A 20,687-nucleotide genomic window follows, 5' to 3' on the forward strand; every position below is an offset into this window, starting at 1 on the left:
GGGCAGTGTTTCGATGACTGTGGTTTTGGAATGAAAATTTGATGCTCAGTATCGCTACTCAAAAAAATTCGTGCAATTTTTTATGAAATAGCTATTTTCATAATAAGGTAGTAAATGGGATTGTTTTGCGAACTAGATGTGAGATTGCCGATACGAGCGAAGCGAGTTCGGCAACACATCGTGTGCGCAGAACCCCCATTTACTACCGTGTTAGGAACAAGGTTTTATCTCCTGTAATGTCATAATCACCATAAAAAACAAATTTAAAAAATCAAACTGAAACATAAACACGCCATGACGCCGTCACTCATTCATATTCCCCGCAAATAAAACACGCATCTAGTATACTGTCAAGAATTTGTCAATTTTCAGTGAATAAATGAGAAATTATCGAAGTTAGCCGTGCGCAAATGACCATTTATCGAAATTTTCAGTTAATAAACGTACGTTCTGTGAATGACGTGTTTAAATCTAGCCCATTTTGATTCTAAAAGTGACACACAAATTGTGAATATTATGACATTACAGGAGATAAAACAGTGTTTTGCAGCAATTTCAGCTGCTGGTTCAATTTTTCGAATTCGCTGTATCTAAAATCCCAACAACAAAAACAACAAGTTTTTTCTTGAACCTGTGCCGATGCCTTAAGGTGACTTTTTCGACCCCAACTTTTATTCATTAAAATAATTCCCACAACTTCCCCTACAACATTTCAAAAGTTTTTTTTGGCCCTGCGCCGATGCCTTAAAGTGACTACTCAGACCCCAACTTCTATTCATTAAAATATTACACACAGCTTTCCCTACAACATATCAAAAGTTTTTTTTTGGCCCTGCGCCGATGCCGTAAAGTGACCAAATTTTTCCAGCTGCCCAACATACTTCGAAAGTTACCAAATTTTTCAAACTACCTTGAACATAACTTTGTCCTGAAATTTAAGCTTCTTCTTATACAAATACTTCTGAAAATCCCGCTAAAAGTTCAAATTTCTCTATCGACAGAAGGTGACATCTCTAATCTCCATCTCTCACCGTTTCCACGAGAAATGTCTTCCAGCAAATCAGCCATTTTCCAGTCCAGTGTCAGTCAGATTTTTTTTTTGTTGAGCGTTTGATATGGCTGACAAATTTGTTATTGTGACTCGAAATGAAAAGTGAAAAGGGAAAATGTTCATTGAATTTATCAAATTGTAAACGGTAAGTGAACAAAATTGCGTATTTAAATGAACGCCGAATGTGGACATAAGAAAGGAATTTCGGTTGTCCGGTGAAATGACGGTAATTTTAGCAAATAAAAGCCGGCTATACAAAATGTTTGAGTAAAGTTCAAAGAGGGTTCAGAGGCGTAGCCTTTGTAAAATATAATTTTTTTTTGGATTAATTAATTTTATTGATAAAAGTTGGGTCGGCCAAATTATTTTAATAGGAAAAGCTGTGGCGTTTGTCCGATTTTGGATAATTTAATTCTGTGTGTACGATGGATAACTTCTGTGTAATTAATTTGAGTTCTATTTTACACTAATGAATTAGTTATGAATATGTGCTGCGGTATACAGCAAAACACAACATGACAACATTTTGATGATTTAAATAATCATAATTAAACGTAACGCATAATATACACTGAGCTTCTTATCATTTTTATTTAATTCAAGAGAGAAAAAAGTCGAGTGTTATGTCACTAGTAAATTTATGATGTGTTTTGAAATGGTGCTTCTTTTTGGTTAATATTGTTGCCAGTCTAATATTCAGTGAAACTCGTTTATTTGTTTATTAAATGGAATAATAATCAACCAAATATTCATCAGCTTGAACAGGTGTTCCCAAAAGCACACACAACCATAATAATCCGACCGAAAATCGTGTACAGTTCATGTAATTTGAACAAAAGTTTTTTTTTTCTTCTGTTTTTTAAATTCATTTGAAAATATTTCGGACAAATAGAATTCCAAGTATTTGACTAATGCATTTTTCATTCATACCACACACGCAATCACAGGTGAATTTATGGCAGTTATTTTAAAGAGTAGCATGCCTTCAGTAATATTGATTTGTGGCTATATGTGGAAATTGAGAATGGAAAAGGAATTTTTGTTTTTAATGAACTTAAAACTTTATCAATGAACTACATGACTAACCAACCGTTCATTCACTTTTTTTTTTGTTCTAATTAAAGCTCTTCACAAATAGAATTTAAAATTTTGACTTACCGATTGGTGACGTAATTACAAAACGAAAAACTGTGAATCGCATGCGATAGAAATGATTTCCATTCAATTAAAGGTAGAATGGATGGGATGTAGTGCAATTTGGATTTGGGCTAATATATCTGCACAGAGATTGAGTTTTGATTGGAAATTTAACATAGCAAATTTGCACTTGGATGCTTGCCAAAAATTTACTTGCGGTGAAATTAGTCAACATATCGATTTCGTGCAGTATCTCGAAAATTGAAATCTTTACCGGACAATTTAAATGACATCATTTTGTCGGTAAAGTCGTCATTTCCCATATTAATCTCCCATATTAGCCGTGTGCAAAGAATTTTTCTTTAAATATTTTTTGAAGGAGAGGAACCCGTATCCTTTATTGAATTTAATTCGCAGGATGATTAATTAGTCGTTAGTACCAAACACAGCAAGTTTTAGTGTAGCGTTGGTTATAACATAACATCTACAACCAAGGGTTCAGTGCTATGGTAATAATGATTATTGTTGCGCTGAAATGTTAATTTGTTTTAGAAAAAGGGAATTAGTTAGCAATGCACACAGTTCACAACCATTTCATACTTAGGTCGCCCAGATTCGACAATCAGTCTGTCAAGTAAAGATTAAGTCTTAATTTAGGTTTTGTTGTTGCTCTATTTATTCGACAAGAAAAAAGAAAATTTACAAAGAACTTAGGTCTTGGACCATTATAACAAATTTAAGCGCGATTGTTTACCTGTAGTTTCTTTAATTCCTTATTGAGGAAAACGTCGTGATATTAAAACTGATTTAAACCATGCAAAGTGCAAAGGGCATAGCAGGGTTAGCATGTAAAAAGTGCCCCCAAAGGAACTAAAGCATATGATACATCATTCGAAAGGTCTTGGCCTAGAACTACTTTTAGTGTAGTATCAAACTCCATAATGGAGTTATAGTGGAGTTATTGACGAAAATGTGAATTTTGTTTTTCATTTATTTCTCTCTAGTGGGTTGACTTAAAATTCTGTAAAAATTCTCAAAAAATGTCTGTAGGAAGGGTAACATCTGAGATTTTTATCAGATTTTTTGGACCCCTATTTAAGGATGAAAAAATTCAGAGAAAAATTCTGCGATTTTTTTTCGTACGTTGGAGGTACAGAACTAACTCGGTATTTTGACCATTGATTGGTCTTATGGACATGTATTTTGCATAATTTTTTCAGATTTTTCAAAATGGTGGAACATATTCAATTTTTCGAAACAATTTTTGAGTGAATTTTTTAACCCCAAAGGAGGTGTCCAAAAATTCTGCAAATAATCACAGATGTTACTCTCCATACAGACATTTTTTGAGAATTTTTTCAGAATTTTAAGTTACAGCCAACGGGAGATATAAATTATGGACAAAACTCACCCTCATACCCAAAAACTCATTCCTAGCGTGCTTTTAAGGGCTGATATTCTACCAAAAACCCCGTTTTGTTAAGTCCAGTCAAGTTGCCGATCATATCTGATAATAATCTGCAGTTTTATGGAATTTTCTTTTTCGGTCATATCGCGGACGCATTTTCCACAGGTAAAAATACACCCCTAACATGACCGAAAAAGAAAATTCCATAAAACTGCAGATGATTATCAGATATGATCGGCAACTTGACTAGACTTAACAAAACGGGGTTTTTGGTAGAATATCAGCCCTTAAAAGCACGCTAGGAATGAGTTTTTGGGTATGAGGGTGAGTTTTGTCAAAATACCGAGTTAGTTCTGTACCTCCAACGTACGAAAAAAAATCGCAGAATTTTTCTCTGAATTTTTTCACCCTTAAATAGGGGTCCAAAAAATCTGATAAAAATCTCAGATGTTACCCTTCCTACAGACATTTTTTGAGAATTTTTACAGAATTTTAAGTCAATCCACTGAGAAATAAATGAAAAACCAAATTCACATTTTCGTCAATAACTCCACTATAACTCCATTATGGAGTTTGATACTACACTAAAAGTAGTTCTAGGCCAAGACCTTTTGAATGATGTATCATATGCTTTAGTTCCTTTGGGGGCACTTTTTACATGCTAACCCTGCTATGCCCTTTTGGTTACGATAAAAATTGAAAAAGACTTTGGATAGACTAACTTCGAGACGAAAGCACTCATTTAAATGTAAGCAAACTGTTGTCAAGTGCTGATTGGTTAAATATGATGAGGGTTGGGACTATTAGCTAACCGACATGAATTGATGATTCTGTGTGGACATTGCGCCGGTGTTGTTGGACTTGTGAAGTTGCAAAATGTTCGAATAAGCCGGTGCGATATGCTCTGTGTCCTGTTTATAGTTGCAGGTCTTGCCCTTGTTCATAATCTTCATAAAGACGTGAATGACGAAATCGCTATTTCATTTTCTATTGTTTGTGTAAACTACGAAAAAGTGCGCAGTGTTTTATACAAACAAAAAACATGTGCCGTAAAGTCCCTGCTGGCGTCTTGTTCAATCACTTCACGACAAAGTCTATAAAACTATCCCGATGTTTTCAGTATTAAAAAGCTTAGCACAGTTTTCTATTTCTTGCCTGTCAGTCAGAGGCAGTAAAATTTCACCACAAATTTGCATCAGCTGTTGATCAGCTGATTCACATAAACAAACAAAGCTTATACGGTTGAAACTGCTAGTGGTAAAATTGTATTAAACAGCTAAGATTTTAGTGCCTCTAACTGTAATTCATTTTCTAGTAGGACGTCTGTACATGAAGATTTGTCGTATCAAAGTCTTTTATGGAAGTTCCATTTGTGTAAAGAGAGATCTGCTTCGCTCACACTAATGGAACATCCAACAGACATTGAAATGATCAATCTCAATAGATCAGTGCCAAATAACGGTTTCTTTTCTCAAAATAGTGTCAAATTAGCTGTCAATTTCACAAAGCTAACCTCAAACAATGACAGCTCCATATCCATTTTTGTAACATTGTGGTTGGCTTTGTGAAAATGACAGCTCATTTGACATTAAAACCACATTGACATTGATCTATATCCAGACTTAGTACGAAAAATTGTAATTTAAAATTGTTTGCTGGTCTCGAACAAAGCAATCCAACAGCTTAGTAATGAGTAAGTTGTCCGGAGTCAGGGAAGAGAAAAGCACGGTGTTAGCATTAATGACTTTGTCGTATGATGAATTACTTAGCTTACTACGTGACCCTATTGTGCCTGTCACCCTACGTTGCCCGTAAGCCTATTACGACCGTAAATGTAGTTAAAGTAAAATTATAATGAAATGTGTAGAACTTAGAAATTGCGACCCAGAGAAAAGTTTTTCTCACCACATTCTATTCGGTATTCAATTACCTTTCATATAAGTCACAAACAAACAAAATCGGATTAGATTTACTCGATTTATATGCAAAATACACTTAGAACCGAGTAGCCTTTAACTTCGAATTCCATCAATTACACACGGCATTAATGCTCCTATGGGCTTTATATTAATATTAGGGAACGTTCATGAAGGACTTACACATTTTGTAGATGTTTTTCACTGCGTTCACAGTTTTTCAATAGCTATAACATGACTTGCCCTAAACCCTCTTCACCCTAGACAGTGTACTATAGCCTACATGAGAAATAAATGCCAAAAAATTCTTGATGTTCTTAAATCCAAAAATTTTAAAAATCTAAAAATTTGGCAGAATTCTTGAAAATTTCGTAAGTTTCGGTGGCGAAAAGCCTTTTTCGCACTTTTTGGAGGTGCGAAATGGGTATTTTCGCAATTCCGGTCCATAATCATCACCTTTCCATGCATCCATTTAATGTCGTTTTGAAGGTATTTATTTCACTGTATTCCTGGACACAGTGCGATATTAACTTTTTTTCGCACGCTAAAGAACCTATTACCTTCAACGAAGGCTATATTTTTATAAATAAAAATCTTGCATTGACCAGAAATCGAACCCCCGACACCAAAAGGTTTTTGAACACAAAGCAGCGACTATAGCCATTCGGCTATAGAGTCACACAATTATGCCGGACGTATTGTTGAAGCGTATATACTAAGCATTGACTACTCGACTCTACGCGTCTCTTTACATCACATTGCAATGTGTATTATAATGCAGCCTTCTTGATCGTTCAAATGAATTTGTGTTTGCATGTGAATGTTTGGTAGAAATTTTGGTAATATTTTGCATTGGAAAGGTGATTATGGTCCGAAATTGCGAAAAACGTTGTATCTACCACGGTAGGTATGCCGGTATTTTTTCGCACACGACGTCTTGTCGACCTCGGCTTCGCCTCGGGTCGACAATCGACATCTGGTGCGAAAAAATACCTTGGTAGATAAATAACTATTATGACATCGAGTGCAATAATTATTTTCGTGCTCCTGGGCCGAAAATGATAGCAATTTTTCAAATTTTCTCGGGTTTTCGGAACTCTGCATGAAAATTTACATGTGATGGTTGATTTAAGAAACTTTCGCTTACACAATTCGCGAAATTGCTTAAAATCAATCGACCAAAACACAAAGTAATTTAGATGTGTAATCATGACACGGGACTAGGGATGAGCGGGTTGACCCGAAGATTCGGGTAACCCGCAAACCCGACCCGACCCGTCGGGTTTTGGGCGGGCGGGTTGTGAGTAGTTCGGGTTGGCTCTGAGTCGGGTTTCAAAAAATGAATTTCGGGTTGGGCCGGGTTTGGGCGGGTATTTGAAATCAAAGCCCGAATTAACCCGACGTATTTAAAATGACTATAAAAATGATTCGTTCAGTCATATTAGTTCACTTAGAACTCTCAACAGAGTTTTTCTTAAGTCGACTCGATTGTCGTTCGTTATATTCTTTGTCATACAGAGTATAAAAGATTAAAAAAAAAAATTAAAAGTGTAAGATACTGACAGAAGTGTCACTGAATGGTATTAGTATATCACGAGTTAAGTAAATTTAAATTTTTCAATCGTAGTTTGCGTGTCGAATCCGTCGAATTTCAGTCTTCAAGCCCAAAAATTAATCAAATTACGTTTATCACTAGTATAAGTCCGATTGAAAAATTAATTCACGCCATAAGTGCGCCTTCCATTTCAAAACATAGTGCATATCGGCAATGAAAGTATACTCTATGTACATTCATTGCATATCAGGACTTTTTAAAGCACAGTTTTTGACATTAGTTACATGAAGTCAGCAGTATTTTGTCCAACTGTCAGTTGCAAAAATTTAAATTTTTGGAGGACCTATGGCGTGAATTACCTCTCACCGAAGTCCTGAGATCCCGCGCTAAAAATTAGCAGTTTGTTTTCGGTGACAGTCGACAAGTGATTCTTGCTTGTATGGAAAAAAGTTTTCTCGATATTTGGAAATTCCATACCCTACAAAATATTGTGTTGGTAAATGGAACATTTTTCTCTATGGACTACTAAGTTTGTATGGCTTACTATGGGAAAAAAAATTTCCAGACAAACTTGTGAGATTTTTAGTGAACACTAGAAATTTTTTAAAAAAATCGCGTCCATAGAGTAAATGTTCCATTTACCAACACAATATTTCGTAGGGTATGGAATTTCCAAATATCGAGAAATTTTTTTTCTATTCAAGCAAGAATCACACCGGCGGCGGCGGACACATTCGCCAAATTCTTAAAATTTCATTTTTTAGCCTTTTTAGCCTCGAGTATAAAAACTAAACTCGGTTCGGGAATACCCTTATTATCCCATTAGTGCGCTAAAAATGTAAATAATTACAAGTGACGTTTGGACGATGTTACGCTGATGTCTTGTAATAAATGTCAAACACTAAGCGTTAAAATGACCCGCTATGCTGTATGTTTTAAATAGAAGGCGCACTTACGGCGTGAATATTTATTAAAGTTAGGTGTAATCCTGGTGTTTATGATACTCATAAATTTGTCTCTGATCAATTGGCGAAAAACTAACCCCAAAACTGAGTCGCTAATACGTTCAGCGATTTAACTTTATTTAACAATAGTTTGAAATCTGTCAGCGCAGCTAGAATTTTCTATACAGATTTTACTGGGCGGTCCGGTTTTTGGGCGGGTTTCATATATCTTTAACGGGTTGGGCCGGGTTCGGGCGGGTTAAAAATTGGTCGGGTTTCAAAAGTGTCGGGTTTCAGAAACGGATAACGGGCCGGGTCGGGTTAGGGCGGGTTTTGAAAAAACCTCAACCCGCTCATCCCTACACGGGACATCTGAAGATTGCAACTTTTGCACATTATGATTCTGAGTTGCATAAATCTTTGTACACGAATTACCCTTTCAAGAAATCTTTTTTTTTGCACTTTTATTTCATCTTTGAACACCTACTGTTATTTTCATGTTAATATACTTATATGGCATGTTCTTTTGTAACATTTTCGTGCATGGTGTTTTTTCAATACAAAATAAAGATATTGCAAACATTGGAAATGATTTGAAAACTGTTTCTTAATGATAAATGAGGATGAATCTTCATATTAAGACAAAAAAATCTAAATTTTTATGCAAAATCTGCCAAGTACAACAAAATCAATCGTCGTTCCGAACGTTTCTAAAGTGAGAAAAATTGTATGCAGTCATCGACGGCAAAGGTGTTTTCTTATAGTTTCATAATTAAATTTGAACCATTACTTAATTTAAAAACAAGAAGAAGGGCAAAACTTCATTTTAATCACATATTAAGTTAAATTTGATTGAAAAATTAATATAAAATAATTAAAAATATCACCGTTCCGAACGTTTCCTTAGTAAAAAAATCCAAAACATCATACCGATAGGCAAACATTTTTCGAACAAACCGCTACTAAAGTGCATTAAATTGGTATACAAATAGCGCTTTGCGCGCTATTTTACATTGAAAACAAAAGATTAATGACGCCAAATACCGGTAGCAACCAAAAATCCGCTACAAATTTCTGTAAAATACCGGTAAATGGATATTTTTAACACTAGTACGACAGTCCCTGTGTGTTAGTACAAATTCTGAATTCTCACTGAGCGTGGAAACTGCCATATGCAACTCACATCATCGTCATACATGTGTAACAAATTTTTTTATTTCATCTAAATATTTGTACAGCGATAACATAACATTTGGCTAGGTAATGCGAACTTTTTTTTATCAATTTCTGTATCAAAAACTGAAAATATTGTATACGTATGAGTAGTGTACACATTGCCGGCGTTTATCGATTGAATTCTCTAAAATAAATATTTCGTATGTTTAAATATTATTTAATCTTTGCGTATTAAATTTGTTGCTCAAACGACTGGAATAATATTATAAACTTATTATAAGTATATCTCGTTCCATACCATTTCGGTAACAAGCATTTTATCAGTAAGACAACAGTCGCAACAGTGGTTTTCAAAATTTGAATAACAATGTACGAAATGTGTAGCGATTCAAAATCCAATTTGCTGTGCGGTTAATTATTTATTTCTTTTTTACATTGTCAAGTGACGGTTTTCGCTGTGTTCCGGTGTTCGTTTCAATTTAATAGTCAATTTGCTGTAAATTTTGGTTGGAAATTGCACTGCAGTATAATCGGTCGTATTCGAAGGTGATACGAGGTGATTATTATATCAATTTGACATGAACGCTTATCTTGTTAAAAACAATTCGTATCAATTAATTGGCTTGTTCTGGTAGCATGTAATAATCCCGCAAACAGGTAGATGTGTCAAAAATATGGCAAGAAATTATTTGTCATTTTTGAAGCCTTCATCGATTGGCTTAATTTTGTTTGACCTATTATTCCGATGCCTGCATTGAAGTGACTAATCTAATTTATTGGTTTACCAATTTGTGAATTCTCTAGATAGAGCAGATTACATTGGGTGTTGCGAAAGTAATTCATTACATGAGGTACAGTCAAAGGCAGTCAATTTTCAGCATAAATTTGCTTCAGTTGTTTTTCAGCTGATCCACACATACAATCAAAACTGGTTTTCCTTGTTCATACGGTTGAAGCTGCTACACGCACGCGCATGATAGTGGTAAAACCGTATAAAGACGTATAAATGGTTGTGATTGTTTGTATGGATCAGCTGAAAAACAGCTGAAGCTAATTTATGCTGAAAATTGACTGTCTTTGACTGTAGCATTTTTGTGATAAAATCCAACTCACAAGTGTGTTTTGGAACAACAGAAACAATCTTCGGCCTTGGTTGTTTGACAAAGTATAGAGTTTGTATATCCGAGTCGAAGGCTAGGTATTAGGGTGGGTCGTATTTTCATTTTGTTTTTTATTTTAAAAGACCTGGCCCCTGGTTGTACTTAGAATTGACCAAGGAATTCGAAACAGCAAAAAAAAATTCAAAAATTAATTTTTTCCTTGCCTCAAGGCTGATTTTGATTTTCGGGGTAGTAGCATGAAATTGTACACATTGTTGACTGATATCTCAGGCATTTGGGAACAGAAGGCATTACTGCTTCACCTTCACCTTCACTCGGGCAGAGTAACTCTGTCAGTGTTCCCGACTAAGACTTTTCGACAAAAAATTTCAACTTTATTTGCAAATTCAATCGACAAATCATGACATAATACTTCGTGTTGAAAATGAGTTGAAACGAGCCATCAGAACAGTCGGAGCGTTTGCTGCGACTGAGCCCCGTACGAACCCGTACATCTATTGCGCACATGACCCTAGTTCGTCCGTAGCCCTACTCTTACCGTAAGTCTACTGCGCCCGTAAACGTCGGTAAAGTAAATTCTTATGAAATTTGTACGTCTTAAAAATTGCGCATAGCGCAATTACGAAGCCCCGTACGATGTTCCTTTCAAACGTAACACAAATTTCAAATTGACCTACAATTTCCTCAGTCCTATATTAACCTATATTTACCTATCAATAAACAATTTACTGATAAATATGCTAGTATATAGCTCAAAATAACTATCTATACCGTTATATAGCTCAATATACTATATATATATATATATATAGATATCCATATTTGGGATCCTTGAAACACCACACACACATACCCAATCACTTCCCACTGATCAATAACTTTGTAAGTATCATGTTCACCGATTTATATTGTTTTTACAAAAATCCAAAATGGCGGCCGACGGCCATTTTGTTAGGAGGTGGAAAGTAGTACGGCTGCTTTACATTCGTTAGTACCTTTCAAACAAAAAAAAATTCATGAAATTTGGTCAAATTTTACTCGAGATATTAACAAAAAACACCACCTTCACTCTACGGCCGAGTAGCCTCATATAAGCTCACTCCAAGAGACCTAGCTCACGCTCCGGTAAACCGAATTTTATAAACTTTTTTTTCCCTGATTGGTACGGTCAATACCTATCTAATAAAGCAAAATCTATCTAAATCCGTGAAAATTTGGCCAACGTTCAAGCAAAAACGGGTTGCCGCCCTGTACCTAGTTCACACCAAGGGGTCTAACTCACGAGTCGGTCATCCGATTTCCATAAACTTTTTTTTCGTCGATCGGTATTGTAAATACCTTTCATTTGACGTATCACTTACATGTTTAGCCTTTAAATGGCCAGAGAAATCTTTGGAAAACGTTAAATCACTTATGGGGCCCCAGCTCGGGAGGTGTCGACCCAAAATCGCCCATCTTCGAACTTAGCCTCACTATTTAGACTATCTTTCAGGGAAAAAAAAAATTTTTGAAATCGGATTTGATTTACTTAAGATATCGACGTGACGGACAGACGGACAGACGGCCCAAATTTTTATTGCGGATTCGTCATCTATGAACATAGGCAAACACTTTGCCCTTACCGCCTGCTTCGAATTCCATCAATTACACACGGCACCGTAATCCTATAAGCCCCTTCGTACTTCGTACGGGGCTAAAAACTCACGGGATCTCTGTTTTTGAAGTCCCTCTGCCCGAGTGAAGGCGAAGGTCAACAACGTTCTTATGGTATTTAATAGCTGGACTCCTCAGCTATTAACTGCAGTTAGCAGTAATGCCTTCTGTTCCCAAATGTCCTAGATATTAGTCGACAATAAGTGCTACTACCCCGAAAATCAAAATCAGCCTTGAGGCAAGGAAAAAATTAATTTTTGATTTTTTTTTTGCTGTTTCGAATTCCTTGGTCAATTCTTAGTACAACCTGGGGCCAGCCCTTTGAAAATAAAAACAAAATGAAAATACGACCCACCCTACTAGATATAGATCATTTTCAAGATACGGTACTTTCAGACGTAACCTCACTAAAGTTTCGTTAAATGTTTCGTTCATTCATTCATTTGTATAAGATTTTTTAACGTGTATGGCATTTCCTAACGTGGATCGTTTTTCAAACCGCCTAGAAGATGATCTATACAACTAAACTTGACTTAAAATGGTTACTGAGTGAGTTTGCGTGTTCTGTTTCCTAATTAATTAATTATGTAGCAGCTTCCAATGTATTCTGGTTTATTGCTAGCCCTACGCGAAAGTTCGCAGAAAAGAAATTCACGTAAAATGAAACCGAAAAACTTCTTCAAGTAATGGATCTATTTCGAAGGGGAAAACTGATCTGTAATGGGCAATTTTCGCATGGGGTAACCAATAAACTGCTTAGTAGAACGGAGTCACATATTTGTAACCGATTGTCATTTAAAATGAGAAAATTATGATAGTTCTAATAATTGCGGGCCCCAGGGTACCTATTTGCATCTTAAAATTCAAAACATTTATTGAATAAACTTCTCCAGCAATCACTCCCCTTCGTCCTGGAAGGATAATCAATGAATATTTTTCAGATCTCTTCTTCCTTATGCTACTGTGCTTCAAATTGACTTTTCTACAACAAAACTACAAAATTAAGTGTTGAATACCAATAACGCTTTCTCAATGACCAGAATCAGTTGATGCTATTTAGGGTGGATTGAATTTATTTCAAGCCTTGTCGTATTGAAATATTCTGCTTTTGTCTTGGTTGCCACAATGCAGAGACCGTTACAGCCAGCCCAAATTTAGGACTGCGTTTAATGTAAATGTATTAGCGATTCTCTCATTGAGGAAGGAAAGGTGGCTGGGTTTTTCAATAAATTCTTTTCAAAAGTGGGTGAAGAATTAGCCAACAGCATTTCGGTGACTGATCACGATGACTTGAATGAATTCGGTACTTTGACGGTGAATCCATTTTCCATTTTTTTGGATCCTGTGACCGACGATGAGGTATGCGCGATTATTTCTCGTATGGACGTAGATAAGGCACCGGGTTTTGATGGTATATCAGTCGGTTCCTTGAAGTGATGTTCGGCAGTCATTGCACCATTTTTGTGTGACATTTTCAATCTCTGTTTGTTCTACGGAAAATATCCCGATGACCTAAAGATTGCTAAGATCATTCCGGTCTACAAGAAAGATTCGAAGTCTGAAGTAGGAAATTATCGGCCAATATCGCTTTTACCTGCTGTCAATAAGATTTTAGAAACGATTATAAAGCGAGCGCTCACTGGATTTCTCAATCACTGTGGTTTCTTTAATGTGCGTCAATACGGATTCAGAGTCGGCAGTGGCACGCAGACCGTTTTGTTGGAACTTATAAGTATGATCAATAAGGACATAGATGACAAGAAGGTCGTGTCTGGTTTGTTTATCGACCTTTCCAAGGCGTTTGACACAGTTGTTCACGTCCTGCTTCTCGCCAAGTTGGAACGTGCTGGGGTGAGAGGCGTTGCACACGACTTAATAAGGAGTTATCTCAGCGGTAGGAAACAGTTCACGGTGTGTAACGGGGTTAGTAGTCAGCTGATCGATGTGACGATCGGTGTTCCGCAAGGTGTTGTTCTGTCACCCTTGCTTTTTATTGTTTTCATCAACGATTTTTTCAATCTACCGATCCATTCTGCTCCCTTCGGATTTGCTGACGATACGAATATGTTTGTCTCGTCTGCGATCGTTGCTCAGAACGTCTCTGATCTATCCGATGACCTGCTCATTATTGCGGAGTATTTTCGTTTGAACAAGCTTACTCTCAACCTGAGCAAAACGAAACTCATACATTTTCGCAAGCCGAGTTCCAAGGTCGATGATCAGCCAGTTCTGAAATTCAATGGTGTAGAGATCAGAGCCTTTCCTTCTGTAAAGTGTCTCGGCTTGACTCTTGATCAATTCCTGAGTTGGGATGATCACATTTCCTCTTTGTGCTCAATCATATCTCGAAGAGTTGGAGTCCTCAAGCGTCTTCGATTTCTGCCAAAGAAGATCCTTCGCTTAATTTACTTTTCTACCGTTCACTGCCATTTGACCTATTGCGTTGGAGTTTGGGGTTCCGCCAGGAAATCATTGATCGAACAGCTTCATGTATTACATAAGAGTGCGCTCAAGGCCACCCACCGGTTGCCATTGAGGTACCCGACCGAGCAACTGTTTAGTACGCAGTTCCCGAAGATGCTGACCGTGCCGCGTATGTATGAATTTGCAGTTTGTAAATTCGTTTTTTGTTGTGTAAATGGACTGAAACATCACTCGCTGCAATTCTCTTGTAACCTCAATCGATATAACACTAGGCATTCTTACTTGCTCAAGAAGCCTAAAATTTCTTCGAATTATGGCAAATGATGCCTGCTTTATTCTGTCGTTCACTAAAGGCGTACTTGTTGGTTCGTCCGTCAGTCTAAAGAAACTCTTAATTTATCCATGATCGAGTAAATGAAACGCCGTCGTCTACTTATTTTTTAATGAAATTTTGAATTACTTGCATGCTACCATCAGTCTTTTGATGTTTAAATTGTCCCTTGCTTGCAATACTAGTTTTGCATTAATTTGTGTAATGAATGAAATGTTACTTGGTGACTAGGATTTTTCTACTTTAACTATAATATAATAATGTGTAATAAAGTAGCTCCTTAGAATTGTTACAAACTGGAGCTACGCAGGTCACTTCTTTTTGTGTTATTTTTTTTGAAAAATAAATGAAATGAAATGAAATAAAAGACTGCGACGACTGTTTTATTACTGAAACAATTTTAAGATGATGGGAAAATTCTTTTCAATTTTCCATGAGACGATGCCAACAATAATCATTATGCACTCCACCGAACGTTGAATGAATTTTACGACTCATTTTGTTATGAGTTATGCCTACAATATTCGTATATCTAGTCATGCAATTTTATTAATGTTTTCCTCTCTCTGAATTCCAGATAACTGCACCAATACCCATTTAAAGGAGTTTAATCGTTCCATCAAGCCACTGATACGATTACGGCAAATTAAAAATGACCGCAGACAATTTCATGGATCATTGTCGTTACTCAACGTTCTATTCATCATTGAATATTTGATAGAATGGCCATTGAACAAGTGCCAAAACTAAATTTAAGCCCATTAGACTAGTCAAATTGAGTCAAAGACACTGAAATATTTTGTAAAAACAAGCAAACCAAGCCACAGTTCATATCTCAAAACGAATTCAATTGAAATGGGCAATAAAAACTCCTGTTGCTCCTATTCGAGTCCGCCGCCGACACGTAAAGTCAAAGAGTCAACGTCGGCGTTCGAGGTTCGTCTTCCAGAAGGAGAACAATCCACCAACAATTTACAGCATATATCCGAACGGGAAGCCGGTGACAATGATGCCGATCCATCGTGCGATCCATCAACGGGAACACTGTTCTTGGAACGATCGAAGCAATTCGTTGAGAATGGGATGACGCGCAAGAAATCGCAACATCAAATCGCACCGCAGCTGAAGAAAAGTAGTTCATGCTCAACGATTTATTTGGACGATAGTACGGTGTCACAACCGAATCTAAAGAATACGGTGAAATGTGTTTCGCTAGCTATTTATTATCACATCAAAAATCGGCAATTCGAACGGCGTATTGACATTTTTGATGAACGACTACATCCACTAACCAGAGATCACGTTCCAGAAGACTATGACCAAACCAATCCCGAACACAGGCAAATTTACAAATTTGTCCGAACGCTATTCAATGCAGCGCAATTAACTGCCGAATGTGCGATCATTACACTAGTGTATTTAGAACGTTTGTTAACCTATGCCGAACTGGACATAGCCTCTTGCAATTGGAAGCGAATTGTATTAGGTGCCATTTTACTCGCCAGTAAAGTGTGGGACGATCAGGCGGTCTGGAATGTCGATTACTGTCAAATATTGAAAGACATCACGGTCGAAGATATGAACGAATTGGAGCGTCAATTCTTGGAACTGCTACAATTCAATATCAACGTACCGTCATCGGTCTATGCGAAATACTATTTCGATTTGCGTTCATTGGCTGAAGCAAATGACTTATCCTTCCCAACGGAACCGTTGTCGAAAGAGCGGGCACAAAAGCTGGAGGCAATGTCACGTGTGATGCAGGACAAAGTAACGGCTGAAGCACTTAAAAACGGCATCAAAAAGTGGTCATCAATGGATAATATTAGCCAGGGCGGACCAAGGCGTAGTGTTGCTATACTATCGTGATTGAATTTAAGTATAAAGTTTTTAACATCGAAAATAGTAATTAGTTCTTGTGATGATTTTTCTATTGGGAAAAACAAAAGTGTTTTTTGTCTTTCGTAAAATTGGAGAGAATATTTTGATCTTGTACTTACTGCGACCAGTAAATGTATAGAGAGTTAATTTGATAACAATTAATAAGAGAATGGATGGAAATTCGGAGAGAGTCAGATAAGTTCATTTTCACGCTCTTTTTGATTATATTTTTAAAGAGAAAATGAGTTTCCGATATTTGCTATGTAAACGATTGATTAATTTTTGAGTGGATGATCATGTCGATTAAACTTTTTTGTCTGTGGCGCCTTTAATTAGTCTTCTAATTGTGCAGCTAATTGTTTTTATAATTGCTCCAAAATTAAAATACAAAAAAAAAACCAAAAGCAAAATATTCATAAACTTAATGGCACTCTATTTTAGTGTAGCGTTACATAGTCATACCTACCATAAAAAATTTAAAGAAAAAAAGAAAAACAAACTTTAGCAGTATTCTCTATAGTCTGTCAGTTAGGGGACATAACGTCATCATAGTTAACAAATCGGCTAGGGGCGATCCAACCATTCCGCATGGTTCTGCATCGAAACGAGCCATCAGAACAGTCGGAGCGTTTGCTGCGACTGAGCCCCGTACAAACCCGTATATCTATTGCGTACGTGACCCTAGTGCGTCTGTCACCCTACTTTGACCGTAAGCCTATTGCGCCGGTTAATGTAGTTAAAGTAAAATTATTATGTAATATGTACATCTTACAAATTGCGCATAGCGCAATTACGAAGCCCCGTACGACGTTCCTTTCAAATGAAACAAAAATTTCAAATCGCCCTAAAATTTTATTTTTTTGAAGGGCCTAGTATCGGCCTCAGTCCGAGGACCCAAATTTAAAATTTTTTTCAACTACATTCTATTCGGCCTTTGATTACCTTCCAAATGAAACAAAAATTACGAAAAACGGATGAAATTTGCTCGAATTATATGTAAAATACACATAGGGCCCTAGTAGTGGCCTTAGTCCAAGGACCCAAATTTAATTTTTTTTCAACAACATTCTATTCGGCATTCGATTACCTTCCAAATCAAACAAAAATTACGAAAAACGGATGAAATTTACTCGAGTTCTATGTAAAATACACATAGGGCCCTAGTAGCATTTCACTTCTAAGGCCCTAACTCACGGTCCACTCAACCGATTTTAAAAAACTTTTTTTCCTGGATTGGTATTGACAATACCTATCATTTGCCGTGTCATTTACATTTCCATCGTTTATTTTGCCATAAATATCACCAAAAGACCTTAAATCACTTAGGTGGCCCTAACTCACGAAGGGCCGACCCGAATATGCCCATCTTCGAACTTAGCCTCACTATTTCGACTATCTTTCAGGGAAAAAAAAAATCGGATTTGATTTACTCAAGATATCGACGTGACAGACGGACAGACGGACAGACGGACAGACAAAATTTTTATTGCAGATTCGTCATCTATGAACATAGGCAAACACTTTGCCCTTACCGTCTGCTTCAAATTCCATCAATTACACACGGCATCGTAATCCTAAGGGCCCCTTTGTACTTCGTACGGGGCTAAAAACGGACTCCAAAGAATTACGAAGGAAGTTCGTTTCAACCAAAAAAACTTCCAGACTTTCAATTTGATAGAGTTGCATAATCCTTCTAAAAAGACATTTTTTTCTGGTCTGCGGCTGACGAGAAACCAAAAAAAAAAATATTTTTAAAATGCTGGAAGTTACTTTGGTAACACCTTTGCCATTTTTACGTTTTCACCTCTTACAACTCAATAGCGCAATGTATAAGTAGAGACTTCACATTCCATTTTTGAATTGCCAGTCGTGGGTTCGAAACTCAACCGCAACACAACTAATTCATTTCATCAGGTTGTTGTCCACAATAATGACATCTGATTGAATCGGTTATTAGATTGCATAGATTTCATCGAACTTCATGAACGTTCGACGGCTCTAACATTTAAAATACATTCAAAAAACTGGAGATAAAAAGTGAAGAGTCTCGTTTCTCGTTTTCATGTGTTGATTGACCTCAGCTTCGTCTCGGATTAACAAAATTTGCACGAAAACTGAATTTGTTGTGACTATTTCTCCCTTTCTTTTCTCACGAAACAATTAAAACCAGGGCCTATTTTTAGAAAATTTTTTGGAAATTTTTTCCAAAGTTTCCAAAAAATTGCCAAAAATTTCCACAAACTGCGAACGTCCAAAAACCGAATTTTTCCACATTTCGAACGGTTTTGGCAACTCCTGACCTCAGCATTGCGTTTTAGCTGACTCTCAATTATTTTGTTTGATTCTTGACACTATCAGCTTTCAAATTAATCATGCTCGTCTTCATTCGCAGTTTTGGAAATTTTTGGAAATTTTTTGGAAATTTTGGAAAAAAAAAATCCAAAAAAATTTCCAAAAATAGTCCCTGATTAAAACTGTTTATGCATCTTTATACGATTTTACCACGCGCATGCGTGTAGCAACCGTATAAACAAGTATAAATAGTTTTGATTGTATGTGTGCATCAGCTGCAAAACAGCAGACGCAAATTCATACTGAAAGTTCACTGCCGGTGACTGTATATTCTATGGGGAGAAATGGTCCATTTTCAAACCGCTGAAAGAGAAAAATTGAAGGAGAGTGTTGCTATTTTTTACGGAAAGGCTTTTTAGCACTCTACGATAAAACTGTGTTGCGAAAGTTTCGTTTTCTTGGGGGTGATAGATACCCTCGTATAGCGAAATTCTACTTTCCTTCCCTAGTGGAAAAAGCAACTAATTTCACTTTAACTTACATACATGAGACAGAAAACCCGACTGCTTCTCTAATTCCACCTTGGCCAACATGAACAACAGACGCCAATCGTCGAACTGTTTCAACCCAGCGCTGCCAATTATTAGAAAACTGACGTTATGCCCTTGACTATCTGATAAAACAAAAAAAAGAAAAGAAATAAATTCACTCGCTCTTGACTTCTCTCTACAATTTCAAATTCGTAAGTTCGTCTTTAATTACGATCAATTTGTCATAAAGACAATCTACCAAAGTAATTCTAGTTGTAAAAAAACTCGTTAGAGTTTTTTTTGTTTTGTTTTCTTCCGTTTGCATTATGATAGAAACCGTAACAAAACAGGAAAGAATAAATTCAGTACCGATACCGAAAATTGCTTACTGAAACCATCAATTTTGTGAGTTTTTCTCTTGATGAAATCTTAGGAAAAACTGAGGGGAAACGCGAGCAAATACTGACCATCACAAAAATGGATCTGACATCAGGTGTAATGCGATGTTACTACTTAGTTAAGTTATAAAACAAAAGAAATAATTAAAAAATTCAAATTTTCTAATTTTTTATAAAATAGTCGCAATAGCTACTGATACCGTTTTTGATCGTTAGTTACGATGAATTGATGAATTTATTTTTTATCTTTAGAAAAATGTTTTCGGTTTCAAATTTCAGCAACATACACTTTGTTAAATGTCTCACTGCTTTTATGGATCTTCTTTCTTTATAAAGTCAAAATATTTTTTAATTTTTAAAAATTTTAATTAAAAAGACGACGAGTACTTTTCAGATTTATATTATTATTATTACATGGAATAATTATTTTTACTAACATTTATGGATCAGTTTTCCTTTTATTTTTTGTTTTAATGTTAAATTTTATTTTGTACATAACTATAGTTTTCCTCGGATAAAAAATAATTTTTTTTTTCAATTTACACTTATAGGTATACATGCTCGATAAAAGAGATAAAATTATAGAATAATATTATCCTTTTTTGTAAAAAAAACGAAGAAAACATAAACGAAAATAAAAGATTTTTCCATTAAATTTTCGGTTGTATTTTGTTTATTCGCAGTGCAAATAACAATTTATCTACTGCTGGTGAAAATATTCATAATTTCCATGCAAAACCACATCAACCCATAAGTAACACAATCACAGAGTTCCCACTCCTCCTAAAATTCATAAAATTCCTAAAATGGACCAAATCCTCCTAAAATCTCCTAAAACTCCTAAGATTCCTAGAATGAGCCCACAATATC

The 20,687-nt window shown here is 36.1% G+C and overlaps 1 protein-coding gene and 1 long non-coding RNA gene across 4 annotated transcripts; one reads left to right on the plus strand and one right to left on the minus strand.

Moving 5' to 3' along the window:
- Positions 1-1,062: 1,062 nt before the first annotated feature.
- On the plus strand, positions 1,063-17,074 carry LOC119072873 (cyclin-Y-like protein 1). 3 transcript variants are annotated; one of them, XM_037178176.1, is made up of 2 exons: positions 1,063-1,196; positions 15,294-17,074. In XM_037178176.1, the coding sequence occupies exon 2, from the start codon at positions 15,572-15,574 to the stop codon at positions 16,583-16,585; it is 1,014 nt and encodes a 337-aa protein (XP_037034071.1). In that variant the 5' UTR covers positions 1,063-1,196; positions 15,294-15,571; the 3' UTR covers positions 16,586-17,074. The 3 variants fall into 3 exon arrangements, with proteins under 3 accessions (XP_037034071.1, XP_037034073.1, XP_037034072.1); XM_037178178.1 differs by lacking the exon at positions 1,063-1,196 and adding an exon at positions 9,508-9,743 and having other exon boundaries at positions 15,294-17,071; XM_037178177.1 differs by lacking the exon at positions 1,063-1,196 and adding an exon at positions 9,702-9,844 and having other exon boundaries at positions 15,294-17,071.
- On the minus strand, positions 14,215-14,706 carry LOC119072874. The gene is made up of 3 exons (XR_005086945.1): positions 14,668-14,706; positions 14,485-14,604; positions 14,215-14,396 (listed from the first exon to the last, which is right to left on the minus strand). It is a non-coding gene; the product is annotated as an uncharacterized LOC119072874 (long non-coding RNA).
- Positions 17,075-20,687: the final 3,613 nt, after the last annotated feature.

The sequence above is a fragment of the Bradysia coprophila genome (genome assembly GCF_014529535.1).
Source record: "Bradysia coprophila strain Holo2 chromosome IV unlocalized genomic scaffold, BU_Bcop_v1 contig_84, whole genome shotgun sequence".
In the NCBI taxonomy this organism is placed as follows: Eukaryota; Metazoa; Arthropoda; class Insecta; order Diptera; family Sciaridae; genus Bradysia; species Bradysia coprophila.

Coding starts and splice junctions, on each gene's coding strand:
- LOC119072873 (XM_037178176.1), top strand. CDS start 15,572: ATGGGCAATAAAAACTCCTGTTGCTCCTATTCGAGTCCGCCGCCGACA.